Source organism: Octopus bimaculoides, chromosome 3 (assembly GCF_046866305.1).
Source record: "Octopus bimaculoides isolate indiv1 chromosome 3, ASM4686630v1, whole genome shotgun sequence".
NCBI classification, from domain to species: domain Eukaryota; kingdom Metazoa; phylum Mollusca; class Cephalopoda; order Octopoda; family Octopodidae; genus Octopus; species Octopus bimaculoides.
This window is the reverse complement of record NC_142930.1, coordinates 78309557-78334374: the sequence shown is the minus strand read 5'-3', so window position 1 is coordinate 78334374 and position 24818 is coordinate 78309557. Positions and strand designations below refer to the sequence as shown.

The 24818-nt window shown below is 39.1% G+C and overlaps 1 protein-coding gene across 29 annotated transcripts in view; it reads right to left on the bottom strand.

Annotated features, from left to right (window-relative positions):
• The window catches only part of LOC106874806 (F-box only protein 16), a 333993-nt gene that overhangs the window by 180116 nt on the left and 129059 nt on the right, over positions 1-24818 (bottom strand). For 9 of the 29 annotated variants that reach the window (XR_016241102.1, XR_016241101.1, XM_089349270.1 and 6 more), the window contains one exon: positions 191-397. Coding sequence is in view for 22 of the 29 variants with exons in the window: in XM_089349270.1 (XP_089205396.1) it covers positions 191-397 (207 nt within the window). In the remaining 7 variants the exon portion in view is untranslated. Of the gene's footprint in view, positions 1-190; positions 398-1510; positions 1644-10461; positions 10555-11149; positions 11327-12857; positions 12992-17116; positions 18732-24818 lie in introns of those variants that run through there. The other 20 variants (XR_016241104.1, XM_089349280.1, XM_089349273.1 and 17 more) reach the window with 9 other exon arrangements.

Sequence of the window (24818 nt, the reverse complement as noted above, 5' to 3'; positions counted from 1 at the left end):
ACCTCTAAAATCCACTTTTGGCCCATGTTTTTAATTCAGACATTAACATAAGATGTTCAAACTGTAAAGTAACTACTTCAGTCTCATCATTCTGTGATAGTCATAGAAATTTTCCTTTTTCTCCAAAATTAAAAAAAAAAAGAAAACACCAAATGAATGAATGGAACAAGAAACAAACAAAAATTCTTACTTGAGAACATCTACAGAGGCTTCGTGGGTCAAGATAGGAGAAGATGAAGAGACTAAGGACACGAGGTAAAACACGAGTAAAGTCCTCTTGACAAACAGGTAGATGTTCATCGATACACTGTTTAACAAACTGAAGTCGCTTGGGGCTGCATCCTTTCACCATTGATAAAAGCATAAAAGATCGTTGCTCGTCTGACCATTTTTCAAACTAGAATAAAAAGTTAGAAATTTAAATTTAGAGATAATTACATAAGAAATTGTCTAATAAATTTATATGATGTATATGATTTATCAAAGCCAATAGATAGATCATTAGGGTACCAGCTGATTAGTTAGAGAGTTGTAAATAGATTGTATACTATTAGCAGTATCTCTGGCAAAGACATTTAAATCTAGTGTATTCAGTTTCTGACCCTTAATGAGCATTGCCAACATACTAAGATTCAATTTTGTGCTAAAACTATACACACAACACACATATAAAATATAATAACAAAAGCATAAAAAGTAATTTTCACTTCATAATTTTTTCCTCTATCTGACAAACTGCTACTCTTATAAAACAATCACATTACCACTAGTGGAATATATAAACACTATCTGGTTATCTAACACTATAATATATATGTTACAATCAGAACAGTACAGTGAATTGCTGGCAGGTGCTTTTAAAGAAACAATAAATAACAATACAAACCAGCATTCCAAGTTAATTGAATAGGGAAGCATCTGAGTTAAGTGAAGGAAACTTATATATCAACCCAATCAGAGGGCTTCTACACTGGGTGAAAGAAGAGACCTTCTGAAGTAAACCAACAAAAGAACCTCTACTATATGTGGGAGTTTCCATGTAGTTATTTTGCCCAATTGATATAGTAATCAAATCTATGTTAACAAACTCTTAAAGGAACTACATATGTTAAATCTGAAGGCAAAAGCTACCATTCACCACAATAAAATATGGTTGTTCATGTTTTGAAAAGCTAATCAAATGCTTGCGTCTTTTGATAAGCTATCTCCTTTGGCTAAGTGTTGAACAGAGTGCTGCAACAGCAATAACTACATTCGCATATGACACAATTATTCAACAATCAAGCTAATGAGCCAATGATGGTATGTGTGCTAAAAATAGCACCAAAATTATACTCTAGCTCCAGGTGCATTATATTTCTGTGGAAGATGGGATGATCACTTGGAATACTTGTAAGTCAGCTCAATCAGGCTGACTTGGGGATAAACAACAATCATACCATGCATCCCCATGCATCATCACCGTTTTTACATACAGTTTTATATGTTGGCATGAGTTTGATGTGCTTACAAGTATTGAGTCAGTTCATATTCAGAGTTGTTGCTCTCCGGAAAGGGTTATAGTCATGTCTCACTTGTACATTTCATTTTTGGCACATTTTCCATTGCCAACCCATTTACAGAGTGTACTGGTAGTATTTATTCTGGAATTCACACAAAGAGATTGTTATATCCTAAGCAAGAAAGAAGAGTTCTCAGCATTTTACAGAATATACTGGATGCATTTTATTGTGATACCAGCTTTAGAGAAATTATCTTGACCTCAGCAACACCGAAGTCACATTTGTTTGTTAACTAGCACCATAGAGTTATCTTATCCTTGACAGGCAGAAGATAGAGTAATGAAAGAGAACTATAACGGTAGGAGTGAAAGAGTAAGAATAAAAAAAAAGAGAGCTTAATAAGCAGCTACATAATGATCAGATTAATAGTAAGGAGATTCAACAGAGATAGCATAATTGATATGATAGAAGAGAGAAAGAAAAGGGAGACAGGATAATAGAAAAGTAATGAAAGTGAAAGAGTAATGGGAGAGTGCTGAGGAAGAGTGTGAAGGGAGATAAATATATATATATATATATATATATATATAAAGTGACAGATAGCAATGATGATGGGTGATAGTAAAAGAGTAGGAGTGATGAATAGTGGGACATCACTAATACATAAAAGGTGAGGGAATAATGGGGAAGACAGACAGTAATGGCTAGCAATAAAAATGAGGGAAAGGTAAAGTGGAGAGTGAATATGGACTGAGATACATACAAGAGTAGGGGTGCATTAATTGGAAGTGAGAGTGATAAATAAGAATTACAAAGAGGAGAAAGAATATTTAAAAGTTTTAATATGAACAAAATGGTCAGGAAGGAGCCAAATATAAAATTATACATCTCAATCTCTATCACCATAAATCTTTATGATCATTTTTCCCTACATGGGTTTGGTGAGTCCTCTTCAGCACAGCACTTCACAACTAATCACAGTCCTTTGTCATCTCCTCCATGTGGTTCAGCATCTTAAGATTAGTTTTCATCATGTAGTCCCATGTCTTCTTTAGTCCCTCTCTTTCACAGTTTCTGTCCACTTTAATTGGACAGCACTTCTGGTAATTAGCATCCTCTGTATACATAACATGACTATACCAGCAATCTTTTCTCTCACACATTACATCAGATTCCTCTGATATCCAGTTATCCTCCCAGCTTATCTGTGCTCCATCATTCATGTGCATTAACTTTACACATTCAGTAGAACATCTTCACTTCATTTCTTTCCAACCTTCACAAATTCTCTGCATCCAAAGCCTACTTTTCACTACTGTGCAGCAGTGTACTTTATACATAAACATTTCACAGTTTACTCTTAACTCTGAGAGAGAAACTCTTTACTGCTAGCAGTGGTAAAATTCCCTGAACTTTTTTTTTTGTCATGTTCTTACTCTGGCATTTATACTTCTAGATAATTAGCACCTTTATTGTTAATTAGTTGACTTAAATAAATTTCTTCAGTATTAAGATTATATTTATACAACACAGATTCCACATAATCACAAACATTGGCACTATGCATACAGTGCCCATAACACACCAATTTTTACATTGTGCACATATAAAACGCTATTACAACAATAGGTTGAAGTATGAGAGGTGAATAAATTTATTTAACCACTTGACATCCATAGGATTACAACTGTTTTGCAGCCTCCTTCATGTAATAATTTCAGTGTCAGATAAATTATATTTACAGAAATATGCATGCTATGCATTATACAATACAACTATATATTCACAAATCTATGCAGATAAAGAAGCTAGCTTATCAGATTACTAGAACATCACGATTATACCAATGATTCAACGTGATGTAATCATGATGTTCTGGTGATCTGATGAGCTAGCTTTCGTTATTTGCATTGACATGTGAATATACAATAGTATTGCATAATTCATTGCAAAAATGTAAATATAATTTATTCTACATTGAAATTATAGCTACAGGAAGAAGGTTGTGAAAAGGCTGTAATCTAACTGAAGTCAAGTGTTTAAGTAAATATATTCTGTTCTCATATCTCCTGACACTTTATGGTTTACAAACTCCTCATGAAATGATTTCATTGATTTGATCTAGATTTAAGTTGCATGGACATTCTGCATTATACTCCTCTGTAATGGATTACTGTGTGGTCTGTTAGCCAAGTCCATTAGAGATGCATTTTGTGATAACCGTATGATTCTCATATCTTATACTAAAATTTTATGTACACACATACACACACACACACAGATATATATATATATATATATATATATATATATATATATATATATATATATAATAATATTAGGGACAAAATCCAAAATTACAGGTAAAAACTCAATTAAAATCAATTTATAAAAAATTAAAATTAAATTGAGCTTTATAGATAAAATATATATAAAATATATAGTTTTAGGGAAAATAACCAAGTTTCAAGAACTCATCGATGAAAATCCACTATCACATATAGAAAAATTAACAATTAAAAGCACAATAAATGAGTATAATATAAAGTAAAGTAAATATCATAAGATAAATATAATATAATCATATGGTTATCACAAAATGCATCTCTAATGGACTTGGCTAACAGACCACACAGTAATCCATTACAGAAGAGTATATTATATTATATTTATCTTATGATATTTACTTTACTTTATATTATACTCATTTATTGTGCTTTTAATTGTTAATTTTTCTATATGTGATAGTGGATTTTCATCAATGAGTTCTTGAAACTTGGTTATTTTCCCTAAAACTATATATATATATATATATATATATATATAGAGAGAGAGAGAGAGAGAGAGAGAGAGAGAAAGAGAGAGAGAGAGAAAGAGAGAGAGAGAAAGAGAGAGAGAGAAAGAGAGAGAGACATGTATAAATACACATGTATATATTATCTACCACCTACCATATATATTAAAAAAAAAATACATGTTTACTATGGCCTTCAAGTAACGCATGCGCAATGACCTCCTTCATGCTGAGTACTGCTAAGAGAGAAGTTTTCATGTTTAGGATACAATTTGTGTGCATGCAAGAAAGCAACATGATTTTTTAACTTATACTTCGCAAAACATATATTCAAATGTGCTTGCAACTTCATTTGTTACTTGTGTGTGATATAAGTCATTTCTCATTACTTTTTTCTTACATATTATTAGTGTGTTTCTTCCTGCTTATTTAATATTCTACCTTTAACCCTGTTTCTGTTGTTGATGTTTTGTGTTGAAATTTTGCTTATGAGTGGTTGGCGTTAGGAAGGGCATCCAGCTGTAGAAACTCTGCCAAATCAGACTGGAGCCTGGTGTTGCCATCCGGTTTCACCAGTCCTCAGTCAAATCGTCCAACCCATGCTAGCATGGAAAGCGGACGTTAAACGATGATGATGATTGCAGTTTATGTTAGTCTTTGAACCTACATTAAAAAGAATCATTGCAGCTTATGTTTCACTGTCTTCTTTTCATATGATACTTTTCATTTATTCATCATTGTTTTTGATGTTGAATGCATGTTCTGTTAAAAATTGCTTTGCAATATTTCATTTGCTTTAAATTATACATTCTCAACTATTTTCCTGCATTGCTTGTATTCATTTTCTTTTCAACAGAAGAAATATTAAGATTACATTGGTATTATATATCTATATGTCGACTTGCTTTCCATATAATGTAAATGAATGTTATATAAAAAAAAGAAAAGTATTATATAAAAAAACAATACACTCCTTTCATTCAATTTGCATCAAAAATGTGAATATAACTATGTATGTGTATGTATGTATATATACATGTATACGTGTATATATATATACATATATATATATATATATATATATATATATATATATATATATATATATATATATATATATGATTATATGTATTTATTTTCTCTTAGTTAACAATTAACTCCGACAAAACAAATTGGTTAATAGATACCAGTGTAGCAAAGATCACAAAATGAGTGTGGTGTAACTCCTGTTTACGAGGTAGAAACTCCCTGTTAGTTTGGGGTATTTGAGTAAATATAAAATTTAATAAATGGAGTAATACGCATATATTAAATGAATTCTTTCATTTCTGACATATGTTTTGAAGATTACAAATGGTTTCTTCTAAAGGAATAAATGATGTTCATAAAGAGGTAATCTTCTCTTCAGGGAAATACATAAGATCCAACTTAACCGTGAGACATTTTAACCGAATGTGATAACTGTGGGTAGAGAAGATTGCTACATATCTTATTTGAAAACACCGTTGGAAGTTGCAACGCTACGAGACAGTACGTTGGACAAGGAGGGAAGAAAAGAAGGAAAAGAAGAAAATTAGAATTTAGAATGGGAAGTCAATAAAATGATTTAAAACCTGATTAAAAATGGGAGAAGAGTGTTTTATGTATAATGGGACCGCAAAGGGGAATTAATCTTGTATTTATACATGCAGTGTTGACATAAATGCATATAAATATATATATATATATATATATATATATGCACATGTTCATATACATACATACATACACATACGTATATGTGTACGCACATACACACGATAGACGTGTGGTAATAAAGATTAAGGCAATGTTATATATATAGGAAAATGATGCTTGTATGAACTAGTATGATATTAAGTGTATGATGATATATAAAGGTGATGAATGGTCTATTGATCTAAAGAGAGAGATAGTGTTGTTAAATGAAATGGAAATCAGAGGGGGAAAAATAAGGGATTAATGGAGTAAAAATTACTTGTTTAAACTAAGTTAATATTATTACCAAAGTTTACTTCGATATTCATGCTCATGTATCGCTTGAAGTATGTGAATAACTAATGGATAAATAGGTGAGTTGTCTCAGTTATATAAATTTGTAGGGGTTATTCATATGAAGAAAATATGTAGTGAAACTAACACCTCGATCGCCATTATATACAAAGAAGCCATCTTCTCTCGCTGTTATAAATATAATCAAGTTCGGGCATAGTAGAGAACAGCCTACTGTATTCCTCACGTGACTGATTATTATTTGAAGCGACAACTGCTTCGTACCGTTCCCGCCAGAACGCAAACTGACCAATCACAGCCCTTAATAAGGTCACGTGATAGTGTTTTTCTAATGCCTCTCTGGAGCCCCTATTTTGCTTTAAATAGACTAAATTATACCCGGCAAATTCGACTCGGCTCAGATCTCTTAGAGACCTGTTCCGTGTACCACACAGAGCAGCAGCAGCAGCCAGTAACAACAATCACAGCTTCGTACAACTATGACTACCAGCAGCAACACAACTCTACGACTACTACCAGCATCGCCGCCAGTCAACACGACACTACGACTACCAGCATCGCCAACATCGTCAACATGATTTCTACGTACACTAGCTAACCAAACTACCGCAGAACTTCTAACTCTGTTTGTGCGATTCACCTTCGCCACGATAGACAACAGACAAGAACCTAGCCTGCGACGAACGTCTGTACTCAAGAACCCGGCTCGGCATGGAAGCCCTAACATCACGACGAGTGATCGCTCTGGCCCACACGCCTCAACTTCTTACATACAGACTGTTACTATTGTGTACTCTAAGAACTGGCAAATTCTTATATGTGTTACTGACTCTTTTTCTATCTGCTGTATCTCACGCATACACATACTTGTATTACTTACACACACTCTTTTCTTTACACGACGGCCTGTCTTTTATTGTTTTATTATGTCGCATTCACACTCACACACAGACATACATTTTAATGCTACAATAAATATTACTGTTATTCATCTTCTATCGGTTGTGTTCTATCGTTTTCCTTACTGGCCATTTACGAATTCACTATGTTATCGAAGTATAACATATGTATATCACTTGATATATATTTTTGTGTTTGACCGTGTGACGTGTTTTAAATAAAAGGAGCCCTATTTTTCCATTCGTCACCATTTCTCCTTTTGGGTTCGCACGGTCGTTCTTACAAACTGGTGACCCCGACGTGATTTGATTCACACAGCCCTTCTGAGCTGTACACCCGACGTGATTCGATTCATACAGCCCTTCTGATCTGTACAGCCAACGTGATTCTGTCCACACAGATTCACTTAAAAATGGTGACTAAATGCCAGTAATAGACCAACCGTTCTTTCAGTTTTTTCACTACAAATTATTTTTTATTTTCGTCTGTTTGTCTTCGACAAACCGACTGGTGCGAGGCTGGTGTAGTGAAACTAACACCTCGATCACTATTATAAACAAAGAAGCCATCTTCTCTCGCTGTTATAAATATAATCAAGTTCGGGCGTAGTAGAGAACAGCCTACTGTATTCCTCACGTGACTGATTATTATTTGAAGCGGCAACTGCTTCGTACCGTTCCCGCCAGAACGCAAACTGACCAATCACAGCCCTTAATAAGGTCACGTGATAGTGTTTTTCTAATGCCTCTCTGGAGCCCCTATTTTGCTTTAAATAGACTAAATTATACCCGGTAAATTCGTCTCGGTTCAGGTCTCTTAGAGACCTGTTCCGTGTACCACACAGAGCAGCAGCAGCAGCCAGCGACAACAATCACAGCTTCGTACAACTACGACTACCAGCAGCAACACGACTCTACGACTACTACCAGCATCGCTGCCAGTCAACACGACACTACGACTACCAGCATCGCCAACATCGTCAACATGATTTCTACGTACACCAGCTAACCAAACTACCGCAGAACTTCCAACTCTGTTTGTGCGATTCACCTTCGCCACGATAGACAACAGACAAGAACCTAGCCTGCGACGAACGTCTGTACTCAAGAACCCGGCTCGGCATGGAAGCCCTAACATCACGACGAGTGATCGCTCTGCCCCACACGCCTCAACTTCTTACATACAGACTGTTACTATTGTGTACTCTAAGAACTGGCAAATTCTTATATGTGTTACTGACTCTTTTTCTATCTGCTGTATCTCACGCATACACATACTTGTATTACTTACACACACTCTTTTCTTTACACGACGGCCTGTCGTTTATTATGTTTTATTATGTCGCATTCACACTCACACACAGACATACATTTTAATGCTACAATAAATATTACTGTTATTCATCTTCTATCGGTTGTGTTCTATCGTCTTCCTTACTGGCCATTTACGAATTCACTATGTTATCGAAGTATAACATATTTATATATCATTTGATATAATTTTGTGTTCGACCGTGTGACACGTTTTAATAAAAGGAGCCCTGTTTTTCCATTCGTCACCATTTCTCTTTTTGGGTTCGCACGGTCGTTCTTACAAATACATGAGCTTGCCAATGTTTACATCTGTATGCTCTTTCAATAAACGTATTTACCAGTTTATTCTTCGAGAATAATATATATATATATATGCACATATATATATATATGTATATATATATATATATATATATATATATATATATATATATATATATATGTGTATATATGCACATATATATATGCATATATATATATATATGTGCACATATATATATATATATATATATGTTCATATAATGATATCTATATAAAAATTTCCATTAAATGAATTATATTTAAAGATTTATTTAGTCTCCCAGTAATTTTTTTATTTAATATTTACGCTAAATGTATAACCTCATTTTTATTCAGAAACAAATTCTGTCTAAGGGAGACAACCCTAATAATATTATTAATTTTAATTGTTATTTCTTAAAAATTGAGAATACTTATTCATTTATATTTAGGAAACATACAATTAGAACAAGCAAGTTATACAAATTCCGTCTAATGGAAACAACCTCAATAATATTAATTTCAATTGCCATTTTTTAAAAATTACTTAAAAATTTAGAATACTTATTCATTTATAATTAGCAAACATGCAATTATAACAATCAAGTAATACAAATTATTGATCACAGGTAATAAATTAAATTCTAAACTAATGGTAACTTATATTATATTTATCTCTAGAAACTTTAGTAAATAAATATAAATATATAATTAGATTATGGAAAACAAAACAAACAACATAAAGAACGACCCTTCATCAGTTGTTGGCTGTTTTTCTAGTTTTGTATTTCAAGCATTTAACAACAATGTATGCTTTCGATAAAACACTTGCTCCTACAAAGCAAATTAAATAAAATTTGGGATTTTGCGGAGAGTCAAAATTAGTAACACAAACAGGACAGTGAAAACAAACAAGAAGGACTGCTAAACCTAAATTAGTTGCAGTGGTGAATGCGTAAATCAAGCTAGGATAGGAGACAAACGAACACATCCTCCTTGTTCCACCTACAACAGAGAAAAAGAAAGAAAGATGGCCGATGGTAATGTGAGAGCCACGTGAGCAAGGGAGGAGGGGTGAGGGAGAGACAGTGACAGAGTAATAGGATAGAGTAGTTGGAGAAGAGGAGGTAAAAGAATAGGAGAGAGATAAAGAGAAAAAAACGAAAGAGAAAAAGAGAAAAAAACGAAAGAGAAAAAGAGAAAAAAACGAAAGAGGAAAAGATCGGATAGAGAGCGCATCGGAATTATTAAGATAAAACTTACTTGGAAGATGCGTGGCATTCAATCATATAATAATATAAATAATATATATATGCATATATACATACGTATATGTACATACTTACATCTATACGTGTATATATATGCATATGTGGGCACAGGACGTCACAAAATGTGTACAACAAAAAAGTACGAAGCACAAGTACATAGAACATGAACTATTCTTTCGAACAACGAAAGACACAAATGGGAAACAAAACAAACAACATAAAGAACGACCCCGTGGAGCTTGAAGCAGTCCAACGACTCAACACTAAAAAGATTGAAACAGTGTAGTGGATGAGCTATAGGGATAGGCTGAGAAAACTACAGCTTTAATCCTTGGAGCGGAGACATGACAGATACACAATAATATACATACGGAAAATCCTAGAAGGTACCATCCACTCCATCTAAATTCAGGACCAGGTATTGCAATAGTCTAGGGTTCAAAGGCCCACCGCTTTTCAATGCCCTGCCACAAAAATTAAGAAATTTGCATAAGGTGGAATTAGACATCCTCCTCTCCACAACGCCAGATGAACCAACAGCCCGACATAAGGTACAGACGTGGGTAATGGAATCAAACTCAGTTATATATCAAATGTACAAACAGCTGGGGAACATGCACATACAGTAAGTCAGAAAGACCATGGCTGAAATGAGTAAAAGAGTATATACAGTGGGGGGGGGGGGAATAAATATTCATATATGTTAAAATACTTTATTTAATTTCTAATGAACATAAATGGGATAGACCAATACTATATTTGCATACACATGTATCAACTAAGAATTTGCAAAAGAAACTAATAAATTATAGTAACTACTGAATTTATATACAATTATAAATATTTAGGGGTGAAAAAAGTATTCGTACAGAATAAATTTATGACTTTCTATGCCACAAAATACTGTTAAAATAATTTTTGTTTTTTACTAGAACTTTCTCGTTTGTTCCAATAATCTTATCAGTAGTCATTTTTAAGTATCAAAATGCTAGCTTCTTCATTCAGCACTGAGACAACATAAAGTAGTGTCGTAATAATGGCGAAAAGTAAGGAACTCACAAATTCAGTGAAAAACTTAATTATTGAACAGTGAATAGCAGGTAAAAGTTACAGGAAAATATCAGAGACCCTTTGTATTCCATTTTCTACCATATCTTCATTTATTCAAAGATATAAAAAATCAGGAACTATAGAAAACAGGATAAGATCCGGTGCACCACGCAAGATTTCCCCTAGATCTTTAAGAAAAATGAAGCGAAGAATCGAAAAAAACGCAATGATCACCGGAAAGGAGTTGCAAGAAGATTTGTTAGCTTCAGGAACTACACTATGAACAATCAGCAATGAATTTCATAGGAATGAACTGAAGTCACGCTCTCCTAGAAAAACCCTACTGTTGACTAAAAGGCATAGAGATGCCCGTTTAAAATTTGTTTATGAACATAAAGATAAAGCTGATACATTCTGGGAAAATGTTCTATGGACAGATGAGTCGAAAATTGAATTGCTTGGATGAAATTCACGTAGCCATGTTTGGAGGAAAGATGGTACTGCCTATTTGCTGAGAAACAATTCCTACCGAAAAGTTTGGAGGTGGCAACTTCATGGTGTGGGGGTGTTTCTCTGCAAATGGCACTGGCAATTTACTTGTGATAGATGGTAGAATGAATGCAGAGATGTACCAAAATATTTTAAACAATAATTCATGGGACTCTGTAGAAAAGCTCCAGCTTTGTGAAGGGTGGGTTTTACAACAGGATAACGACCCTAAGCACATGGTGAAGTCTACCAAAAAATGGATTGTCAATCACAATATAAAATTATTAGAATGGCCAAGCCAGTCACCTGACTTGAACTCCATTGAAAATTTGTGGCGCTATTTGAAAATTAAAATTCGTTCAAGAGCCCCAAAATGCATTCCAGATTTGAAGAAAATTTGTCAAGAAGAATGGGAAAAAATTCCTGTAGAAACATGCAAGTCATTGATTAAGAACTACAAGAAGAGATTGGTTGAAGTGGAACTGAATAATGGTTATGCTACGAAGTATTAAATCAGAATTATCAGTTATTTATATTCTGTACAAATACTTTTTTCACTCCTAAATATTTATAATTGTATATAAATTTATTAGTTTCTTTTGTATATTCTCAGTTTATGCATGTGTATGCAAATATAGTATTGGTATATCCCATTTATGTTCATTTTTAGAAATTAAATAAATAAAGCATTTTGGCATATACAAATATTTATTTCCCCCCATTGTATATATATATATATATATATATATATATATATATATATATATATATATATATATATATATATATATGCATATAGATATTTGTATATAAATATATTCATAAATATATATATAAGGGTAAGTTGATAAATAAACTAACAAATAATGCTCTAAGATGTACACATTTTCCAAGACACATTTCGCTGGTTTAAATAAATTGCAATATGACTGGGTATTATAGTACGTTATAGTATAATATTAGGTCTTAAGGCAGGCCATATCAATGTATAATTTACCAATAGCAGTTGTGGTTTTTGCAAAAGCTTCTAGAGATAATATAGTATAGATTTCCATTGTAATAGAGGATTGTTTATAATTTATTAATGATATTATTAATATCATTAATAATATTATGAGGGGTTGTCTCCCCTTAACGGACCTTTATTCAAGGAGGAATTTATTTAACGAGTTATTTAAGGACAAATTTGAATATGGACTGGACTTAGAAACGATGTTTTGGTATTTACCTTTTGTTCTTAAATTTTTTTTCCCTGAAGACATGTAAGTCAATTTATATGTTTGACTTAAATTTGACAGTCAAATATAGCCTTATACAGAAATGTTGACATAGAAATAAATTTCAATAATAATGGATATTAGCGTCAAAACTGTCTTTTAAATTTAAAACTTTGGATATATAACCAAGGAGAACAATCCTTAAGGTGTCTATTTTAGATTTTTTGCGGTGAAATCTCTTGCTATATTGGTAACGAGTACATGTTTTTCTATGAACATATATATATATATATATATATATATATATATATATATATATATATATATATATATATATATATATATATATATATATATTAGAAATACAATATTTCTAAATCTCTCAGAGAGATTTAAGCAGTAGTGGAGCGATAAAGTTGTAGTGTATTGTCAACTTAATGTGACAATCCCAAGAAGGGAACACACTACTGCCGTTTAGCCCTAGGAAGCTGGACCACTTCCTGTCGGCCTTGACACAATTACTGTGTCCTTAAGTTTGCGAGGGGAAGACAAGCTCCTCCACCCAGCCTAGCCAGCATTCAGGGACATGTTTCTGAGTCTTTGCTCGTCATCAGCCTGAAGTAGCTTGCTAATTCTCTTTATTACGATAATAATATCTTACATAGATTGGACAATACAGGACACTACAAACATTTAAGAATTGTCATTTAGTGAGTCTTTTTAGCTTTTTTTGAAAAAATATACGTTTAAAAATATATATATTTAAAAGTTTTTCTACAAAACTTGGAATATTACCAATGGTTTACACCTAATTCCAGGGTACACCAGTCTACACCTTTGTATTTTTTCAGGAAAGTTTTAAGTAGGGCCGCTCACTCGCAACTTCCTTCCTACTTCCTTCCATCTTTCCTCATATACTCTTCTAGACAGGTGTCTTCTCTCCAGCCCTATCTTGCTTTTCAGGTGGTACCTGAAATAGTATAGCATTCCAGGGCCGGAGATGAAGGTTCTTGTCTTCATACCTTGCATTCGAGTTCTCCATGCACACTCTTTCATAACTGCGACTGTACATAGGAAACAAGCCTCACCTTCCTTAGGTAGTCCGGCGGGCGGTGCATTCTTAATCACAGACTCAGCCGATAGCTGTACTCTTCCTAGGTGCGACAGCACGTGTTCGACGTAAATTGTCATCTCCGAAAGATGGGTGCACTGAACAAGAGCGTGCAGGATGGTTTCCTTCTCCTGCCCGCATCTTGGACATTCGGGTGGCACTGAAATCCCGTGCCTGGACAATTTCTCGTGGACAGGTAAAGCATTCCTGAAACACTGCCAATTCAGGGATCTTTGGTAATTATCCAAATACCCCGCCCTGAAAGTGTTCCGAAACAGGTTGGATAGCTGGTTCTCATCGAGCCCCAGTGTCTCTCCTAGCACGTCGTCACTTTTAAACTCTACCAACCCTTTGTAAAACGCAGAGGTGGTATTCCCGCTGCCGGCCTTACCCGCCTTGTGGATTAGCTCAAGTGCCTGCCGGCATTCCTTTTGCCATTCAGTCGATTTCTGTCTTTTAATTAAACCGGGTTTAAATCCCTCTAGAGAGGCTGGTCGTGGAAAGAATTCCTCGGCGAGCAAATTCCACACCTGACCACCATCCAGGTAAGACCAGAGATGCCTTAGTCTCAGTGCATATTTGCACATCAACAACCACGGCATCCCTAGGCCACCCTTTAACGGTTCCTGACAGCACACGGAGCGCCTCACAAGCGGCTTTCCCCTCCACAAAAAGCGGAAGAGAATCCGAACCAGCTTGTTTAGCCACAAATCAGGGCAGGGGACGACGGTGAGGCGGTAGGTGATAACTGACGCAATAAACGTCTGCACCACCTCCGCCCTTCCTTTCAGGGACAGCGCCCTTCCAGACCAAGTCCGGGATAGCGCTTCTACCCTGTTCGTCACCTCGCTCCAATTTTTCTCCGTCTGGGAGTCCGGACCAAACCAAACTCCGAGCAACTTAACAGGGCCATCCGTCCAGTGTCCAACAACACTGGACGTTATCGGCTTGCTGCTCCAGGTGCCGAGCCGCAAACCTACAGACTTGTCCATGTTAACTTTTGCCCCTGCCACCGTCTCGTATCTTCTGATTGCCTCTGCTACGCGAGGTAGCTGAGTCATCTTGGATACGGTGATGGTGACGTCATCCGCATACGCCGAAACACCTTTACCACATCCGATTTCATTAGTGGTGCTTCCCAACTTCTCCAACCTCCGCAGCAATGGCTCGAGAGACAGAACATACAGAAGCGGAGACAGGGGGCACCCTTGACGGACTGAACGCCTGATCTCAAACGGCTCCGACAGGTAACCGTTCACCTGAACCGTGGATTTGATGCCACCATAAATGGCCTTGATCCAACCGCGGAAATCCGGGCCTAGCCCAGCCGCCTCAAGGACTGCCGCCAGGTACCGATGATCAACCCTATCGAAGGCCTTACTTTGGTCTAAATGGACCAATGCCCCACCTTTACCGGAAACTTTCCCCACCCTGTCTAAGGTGTAGCGTAAGAGATGAAGATTGTCCTGGATCGACCTGCCAGGAATGGCACATGTTTGCGCCCTCCCGACAAGCTTATCCGCGACAGCCGTCAACCTTTTTGCTAGCACCTTGGCCAAAATCTTTAACTCTACATTCAGTAGAGTTATGGGCCTGAAATTACTGATATGGTCCCCCTTGCTCGGGTCTTTTCTGACCAGCGTTACCACTCCCCGACTCACAGAGCAGGGAATTCTCCCATTCTGTTGCCAGTTCGTGTACACGCCAGCCAGCAAGTGTCCGAACAAGTCCGGCATTGCACTATAAAACTCGTAGGGCAGACCATCCAGTCCCGGCGACCTGTCCCGCGCGCTCTCTGCCAGTACCTCTTTGACCTCCGCAGCTGTGATCGGCCCTTCACAACGCTCCACCTCACTTGCTGAGAGTCGCGGTCCGTCAGCCAGGACATCCCTTAAGGGCTCCCCATGGTCCAACGTCTCGTTCGTCCCAAACAACCGTGCGAAATGCTGATGAAAGGCCTTCTGCATCTCCTCCTGTCCTTCGATCCGGCGCCCCTGTTCGTCAATTAAAGACTGCACAGAAGCATTTCTGCCTCTCCGACTCTCCACATGACGGGCCCATCCGGCAACATTAATACCTTCTCTGCCTACCGCGCGTAACTTAGCCCTGACTCTACTACCTTCGTGTTTGGCTTGGAGGTGACGGAATAATACCGACCTCGCCGCCAACACTCTGGATGCAGAGCCTGATACTATGGCCTCCTCTAATTCCTTAGTTAGATTCCCTTCTACTCTTGCTCTCTCTAAACTTAGCTCTTTACTAAATCTAAGAGACTCTAAACGTATGGCTCTTTTGAGGGCGCACCACCATCTGTTATTAACGATGGCTCCGCATAATGCCCTCTGCACTAATTCCTTCACCCGAGCACGGAAGACTTTACTAGTCAAAATAGACTTGTTCATCTTCCAGTACCCGGGTCCCTGTCTATGACACTTAGCTAACTGCATCCTACATGTCACAAATTTGTGATCCGTGTAGGAAGTACAGTGAAATTGTGGACAACTAACTATATCCCTATCACTGTCTTTTATAATTACCCTATCTAAGTAAGACCTCTGTGAACCGTCGTTATTAGACCACGTCCACTGTGGAACGAACGGTTCATCCAGTCTATAGCGGTCTACTAGTTTATAGCTTGCTAGTAGCCTTTTTAGGCCAGGGCTTTCCCTTCTATTGATTGAGCCACCACTATCCACTTGCGCGTTGAGAATAGCGTTGAAGTCTCCTGTTAACACTAAAGTTTTCGACGTCGCTAGGAAATTTTCCAAATCTCGAAAAAAAACCGTTTGTCTATTTTCTTGCGGAGCATATAGTGCTACCAACCTGAAAGACTGCTTATTCGCGTGTGTCACATCCAGAACGACCAGCCTACCTTCTGGGTCTAGAAAGACTGCACTTACCTGTACATCCAAGCTTTTTTTGAACAGTACCACAACGCCCCCACTCCCTCCTTGACTCGGAGAAATAACTTTCTCGTAATCATTAAGAAGAGGTGAGAACGCCTGTGGGCCGTTCAGCTTGGACTCAGTCACAACACATATATCTATCTTTCGCGACCTGAGGTCGTTTAGGAGGCATGTCTGCTTCCATTTGGACCCCAGGCCACGAACATTTATACACCCTATCTTAACTTCCATGAAAAAAACAAGTTTACATTACCTTTGCAGGAGGGGTTTCACGACTTGCATCGTCCCCTCCTCCGGTATCTTCTATGACTGGTGTAGCCGTTGGTTTTAAAATAATTTTTTCTTTCACGACATGCTGACTCACATCAAAAATATCGTCAGCATATCTCCGTTTGAATTGTTCGTAGTGTTCGGCACTTATCCTCGCCAACCGTATGTGCGGCGGTTTACCTTCAATCGGTCCCATTATCGTATAGTTTTTTTTTGTTATTAGTTCGTGTAATACTTCGTTTTTGATGGTGTACGAAACAATTCTTTCTTGCGGGGGTTTAGGAGCGGGTTTCAATTTGGGAGTGAACGAGGGTATTTTTTCTTGTATGTTTTGCGTTTTTTCTTTTTTTCTTGTAGGGGGAGGGGAGTCTGGGCCAATGGGTTTTTTCCTTTTGTTTTTGGCAACTTCAAACTCCGCTTCTTCCTTACTTTTTCCTTTTTCTATTACGACTTCTGGTGTTTTCGTTTTTCCTTGTTTGTCATCTTTTTTAAGTTCAGTTTTCTCCGGTATTTCTTTCTCCCTTTGGGGAGGGACTTCTTTTTTTTGGTTCGTTTTTTTTATTTTTACACATTCGGAGCGCACGTGGCCCTTTTCTCCACATTTAAAACATCTGGGCCTCCGTCCCTCCACCGACACTCTTGCACTGAGACCTTCCCCTATAAATATCCTGTCTGGTCTGGTCTCGAGGGTATCGTTTGACGCTAGAACTATAAGCTCTAGCGCCTGCCCCTTCCAATTGAGTGCGTTCCTCCTTCTCATTGTGAGTACTTCCACTTGATCCTCCACGTCGTAAATTAAAGCTTCTACCAACCAGTTTACGTCATACCCGGGTGGAATGTCTTCTATTGTGATTTTTGCAGTTCTCCGACCCAGGTATGTGGGTAAGAGCATTACCTCTTCGGTTTTCAACGTTTGTGTTGATACTACTTTCGCAATTTCTGCGGATTCGAATTGGGCCTCTACTGTAGCATTTCGAGGCCCTCTACCGACATATTTTATTTTTTCCCACACAGGGGCAAGACACTTTTCAATTGCATCCGTTTTCATCATCATGATGCGCCTTTCTTTGCAATTGTACACTTTGTAGATAACGGTTCTTACCGCCAACTCTTGGATAGTTTCCTTTGGCGGTATTAACCTTGTTATGTCGTCTGTTTTCCTTATTAGGTTTCTGTACTTGTACCACTGTTCGGGTATCACCTCCATTGCTTCAAATTGTCCGCCTACGGCGGAAGAAAAGCTGCTGGCCTTTTTCTCTTCCTTGGTTACTTCTGGGTCTACTTGAAATACTTGTGTATTATTGAAACAAATTTCTTCTTGTAAAAGAGGAAAGTCCTCATCACACAGTAGAAAGGTCATTTCGTTATCCATATTGAAAAAGTTTTCGTTTTACACGATGGTAGTTTGCTATCTCTCTAAAAGAGAGCAGCAAAAAAGAAAATTTTTGCCCCGCAGGGCGCAATTCCACAGGAACAACAGTTGAAACTTGACAAAATTCACACCAAACAGCAACAAAAAGGACAGAAACAACTCACTAAACTAGGCAGAAGCAATTCAAATCAATACGACGAGCCGGAAGTAGCTTGCTAGCTGGTTAAAGAAGCCTGTTTAGCTCTCGCAAACTTATATAATTATAGTGAAGTTTATTCACTGATCAGCAAAATTAGAAATATAATATTTCTAAATCTCTCAGAGAGATTTAAGCAGTAGTGGAGCGATAAAGTTGTAGTGTATTGTCAACTTAATGTGACAATCCCAAGAAGGGAACACACTACTGCCGTTTAGCCCTAGGAAGCTGGACCGCTTCCTGTTGGCCTTGATGACGAGCAAAGACTCAGAAACATGTCCCTGAATGCTGGCTAGGCTGGGTGGAGGAGCTTGTCTTCCCCTCGCAAACTTAAGGACACAGTAACTGTGTCAAGGCTGACAGGAAGCGGTCCAGCTTCCTAGGGCTAAACGGCAGTAGTGTGTTCCCTTCTTGGGATTGTCACATTAAGTTGACAATACACTACAACTTTATCGCTCCACTACTGCTTAAATCTCTCTGAGAGATTTAGAAATATTATATTTCTAATTTTGCTGATCAGTGAATAAACTTCACTATGATTATATACGTTTGCGAGAGCTAAACAGGCTTCTTTAACCAGCCGGCAATCTACTTCCGGCTCGTCGTACTGATTTGAATTGCTTCTGCCTAGTTTAGTGAGTTGTTTCTGTCCTTTTTGTTGCTGTTTGGTGTGATTTTTGTCAAGTTTCAACTGTTGTTCCTGTGGAATTGCGCCCTGCGGGGCAAAAATTTTCTTTTTTGCTGCTCTCTTTTAGAGAGATAGCAAACTACCATCGTGTAAAACGAAAACTTTTTCAATATGGATAATGAAATGACCTTTCTACTGTGTGATGAGGATTTTCCTCTTTTACAAGAAGAAATTTGTTTTAATAATACACATGTATTTCAAGTAGACCCAGAAGTAACCAAGGAAGAGAAAAAGGCCAGCAGTTTTTCTTCCGCCGTAGGCGGACAATTTGAAGCAATGGAGGTGATACCCGAACAGTGGTACAAGTACAGAAACCTAATAAGGAAAACAGACGACGTAACAAGGTTAATATCGCCAAAGGAAACTATCCAAGAGTTGGCGGTAAGAACCGTTATCTACAAAGTGTATAATTGCAAAGAAAGGCGCATCATGATGATGAAAACGGATGCAATAGAGAAGTGTCTTGCCCCTGTGTGGGAAAAAGTAAAATATGTTGGTAGAGGGCCTCGAAATGCTACAGTAGAGGCCCAATTCGAATCCGCAGAAATAGCGAAAGAAGTATCAACACAAACGTTGAAAACTGAAGAGGTAATGCTCTTACCCACATACCTGGGCCGGAGAACTGCGAAAATCACAATAGAAGACATTCCACCCGGGTATGATGTAAACTGGTTGGTAGAAGCGTTAATTTACGACGTGGAGGATCAAGTGGAAGTACTCACAATGAGAAGAAGGAACGCACTCAATTGGAAGGGGCAGGCGCTTGAGCTTATAGTTCTAGCGTCAAACGATACCCTCGAGACCAGACCAGACAGGATATTTATAGGGGAAGGTCTCAGTGCAAGAGTGTCGGTGGAGGGACGGAGGCCCAGATGTTTTAAATGTGGAGAAAAGGGCCACGTGCGCTCCGAATGTGTAAAAATAAAAAAACCTAACCAAAAAAAAGAAGTCCCTCCCCAAAGGGAGAAAGAAATACCGGAGAAAACAGAACTTAAAAAAGATGTCAAACAAGGAAAAACGAAAATGCCGGAAGTTATAATAGAAAAAGGAAAAAGTAAGGAAGAAGCGGAGTTTGAAGTTGCCAAAAACAAAAGGAAAAAACCTATTGGCCCAGACTCCCCTCCCCCTACAAGAAAAAAAGAAAAAACGCAAAACATACAAGAAATAATACCCTCGTTCACTCCCAAATTGAAACCCGCTCCTAAACCCCCGCAAGAAAGAATTGTTTCGTACACCATCAAAAACGAAGTATTACACGAACTAATAACAAAAAAAAACTATACGATAATGGGACCGATTGAAGGTAAACCGCCGCACATACGGTTGGCGAGGATAAGTGCCGAACACTTTGAACAATTTAAACGGAGATATGCTGACGATATTTTTGATGTGAGTCAGCATATAGTGAAAGAAAAAATTATTTTAAAACCAACGGCTACACCAGTCATAGAAGATACCGGAGGAGGGGACGATGCAAGTCGTGAAACCCCTCCTGCAAAGGTAATGTAAACATTTTTTTTCATGGAAGTTAAGATAGGGTGTATAAATGTACGTGGCCTGGGGTCCAAATGGAAGCAGACATGCCTCCTAAACGACCTCAGGTCGCGAAAGATAGATATATGTGTTGTGACTGAGTCCAAGCTGAACGGCCCACAGGCGTTCTCACCTCTTCTTAATGATTACGAGAAAGTTATTTCTCCGAGTCAAGGAGGGAGTGGGGGCGTTGTGGTACTGTTCAAAAAAAGCTTGGATGTACAGGTAAGTGCAGTCTTTCTAGACCCAGAAGGTAGGCTGGTCGTTCTGGATGTGACACACGCGAATAAGCAGTCTTTCAGGTTGGTAGCACTATATGCTCCGCAAGAAAATAGACAAACGGTTTTTTTTCGAGATTTGGAAAATTTCCTAGCGACGTCGAAAACTTTAGTTTTAACAGGAGACTTCAACGCTATTCTCAACGCGCAAGTGGATAGTGGTGGCTCAATCAATAGAAGGGAAAGCCCTGGCCTAAAAAGGCTACTAGCAAGCTATAAACTAGTAGACCGCTATAGACTGGATGAACCGTTCGTTCCACAGTGGACGTGGTCTAATAACGACGGTTCACAGAGGTCTTACTTAGATAGGGTGATTATAAAAGACAGTGATAGGGATATAGTTAGTTGTCCACAATTTCACTGTACTTCCTACACGGATCACAAATTTGTGACATGTAGGATACAGTTAGCTAAGTGTCATAGACAGGGACCCGGGTACTGGAAGATGAACAAGTCTATTTTGACTAGTAAAGTCTTCCGTGCTCGGGTGAAGGAATTAGTGCAGAGGGCATTATGCGGAGCCATCGTTAATAACAGATGGTGGTGCGCCCTCAAAAGAGCCATACGTTTAGAGTCTCTTAGATTTAGTAAAGAGCTAAGTTTAGAGAGAGCAAGAGTAGAAGGGAATCTAACTAAGGAATTAGAGGAGACCATAGTATCAGGCTCTGCATCCAGAGTGTTGGCGGCGAGGTCGGTATTATTCCGTCACCTCCAAGCCAAACACGAAGGTAGTAGAGTCAGGGCTAAGTTACGCGCGGTAGGCAGAGAAGGTATTAATGTTGCTGGATGGGCCCGTCATGTGGAGAGTCGGAGAGGCAGAAATGCTTCTGTGCAGTCTTTAATTGACGAACAGGGGCGCCGGATCGAAGGACAGGAGGAGATGCAGAAGGCCTTTCATCAGCATTTCGCACGGTTGTTTGGGACAAACGAGACGTTGGACCATGGGGAGCCCTTAAGGGATGTCCTGGCTGACGGACCGCGACTCTCAGCAAGTGAGGTGGGGCGTTGTGAAGGGCCGATCACAGCTGCGGAGGTCAAAGAGGTACTGGCAGAGAGTGCGCGGGACATGTCGCCGGGACTGGATGGTCTGCCCTACGAGTTTTATAGTACAATGCCGGACTTGTTCGGACACTTGCTGGCTGGCGTGTACACGAACTGGCAACAGAATGGGAGAATTCCCTGCTCTGTGAGTCGGGGAGTGGTAACGCTGGTCAGAAAAGACCCGAGCAAGGGGGACCATATTAGTAATTTCAGGCCCATAACTCTACTGAATGTAGAGTTAAAGATTTTGGCCAAGGTGCTAGCAAAAAGGTTGACGGCTGTCGCGGATAAGCTTGTCGGGGGGGCGCAAACATGTGCCATTCCTGGCAGGTCGATCCAGGACAATCTTCATCTCTTACGCTACACCTTAGACAGGGTGGGGAAAGTTTCCGGTAAAGGTGGGGCATTGGTCCATTTAGACCAAAGTAAGGCCTTCGATAGGGTTGACCATCGGTACCTGGCGGCAGTCCTTGAGGCAGCTGGGCTAGGCCCGGATTTCCGCGGTTGGATCAAGGCCATTTATGGTGGCATCAAATCCACGGTTCAGGTGAACGGTTACCTGTCGGAGCCGTTTGAGATCAGGCGTTCAGTCCGTCAAGGGTGCCCCCTGTCTCCGCTTCTGTATGTTCTGTCTCTTGAGCCATTGCTGCGGAGGTTGGAGAAGTTGGGAAGCACCACTAATGAAATCGGATGTGGTAAAGGTGTTTCGGCGTATGCGGATGACGTCACCATCACCGTATCCAAGATGACTCAGCTACCTCGCGTAGCAGAGGCAATCAGAAGATACGAGACGGTGGCAGGGGCAAAAGTTAGCATGGACAAGTCTGTAGGTTTGCGGCTCGGCACCTGGAGCAGCAAGCCGATAACGTCCAGTGTTGTTGGACACTGGACGGATGGCCCTGTTAAGTTGCTCGGAGTTTGGTTTGGTCCGGACTCCCAGACGGAGAAAAATTGGAGCGAGGTGACGAACAGGGTAGAAGCGCTATCCCGGACTTGGTCTGGAAGGGCGCTGTCCCTGAAAGGAAGGGCGGAGGTGGTGCAGACGTTTATTGCGTCAGTTATCACCTACCGCCTCACCGTCGTCCCCTGCCCTGATTTGTGGCTAAACAAGCTGGTTCGGATTCTCTTCCGCTTTTTGTGGAGGGGAAAGCCGCTTGTGAGGCGCTCCGTGTGCTGTCAGGAACCGTTAAAGGGTGGCCTAGGGATGCCGTGGTTGTTGATGTGCAAATATGCACTGAGACTAAGGCATCTCTGGTCTTACCTGGATGGTGGTCAGGTGTGGAATTTGCTCGCCGAGGAATTCTTTCCACGACCAGCCTCTCTAGAGGGATTTAAACCCGGTTTAATTAAAAGACAGAAATCGACTGAATGGCAAAAGGAATGCCGGCAGGCACTTGAGCTAATCCACAAGGCGGGTAAGGCCGGCAGCGGGAATACCACCTCTGCGTTTTACAAAGGGTTGGTAGAGTTTAAAAGTGACGACGTGCTAGGAGAGACACTGGGGCTCGATGAGAACCAGCTATCCAACCTGTTTCGGAACACTTTCAGGGCGGGGTATTTGGATAATTACCAAAGATCCCTGAATTGGCAGTGTTTCAGGAATGCTTTACCTGTCCACGAGAAATTGTCCAGGCACGGGATTTCAGTGCCACCCGAATGTCCAAGATGCGGGCAGGAGAAGGAAACCATCCTGCACGCTCTTGTTCAGTGCACCCATCTTTCGGAGATGACAATTTACGTCGAACACGTGCTGTCGCACCTAGGAAGAGTACAGCTATCGGCTGAGTCTGTGATTAAGAATGCACCGCCCGCCGGACTACCTAAGGAAGGTGAGGCTTGTTTCCTATGTACAGTCGCAGTTATGAAAGAGTGTGCATGGAGAACTCGAATGCAAGGTATGAAGACAAGAACCTTCATCTCCGGCCCTGGAATGCTATACTATTTCAGGTACCACCTGAAAAGCAAGATAGGGCTGGAGAGAAGACACCTGTCTAGAAGAGTATATGAGGAAAGATGGAAGGAAGTAGGAAGGAAGTTGCGAGTGAGCGGCCCTACTTAAAACTTTCCTGAAAAAATACAAAGGTGTAGACTGGTGTACCCTGGAATTAGGTGTAAACCATTGAAAATATTCCAAGTTTTGTAGAAAAATTTTTAAATATATATATTTTTAAACGTATATTTTTTTTTAAAAAAAAGCTAAAAAGACTCACTAAATGACAATTCTTAAATGTTTGTAGTGTCCTGTATTGTCCCATCTATGTATGATATTTTATTATCGTAATAAAGAGAATTGGCAAGCTACTTCAGGCTGATGACGAGCAAAAACTCAGAAACATGTCCCTGAATGCTGGCTAGGCTGGGTGGAGGAGCTTGTCTTCCCCTCGCAAACTTAAGGACACAGTAATTGTGTCAAGGCCGACAGGAAGCAGTCCAGCTTCCTAGGGCTAAACGGCAGTAGTGTGTTCCCTTCTTGGGATTGTCACCATTAAGTTGACAATACACTACAACTTTATATATATATATATCTACATGCATATAGATACATATGCATATAGATACATATATAGCATACACATG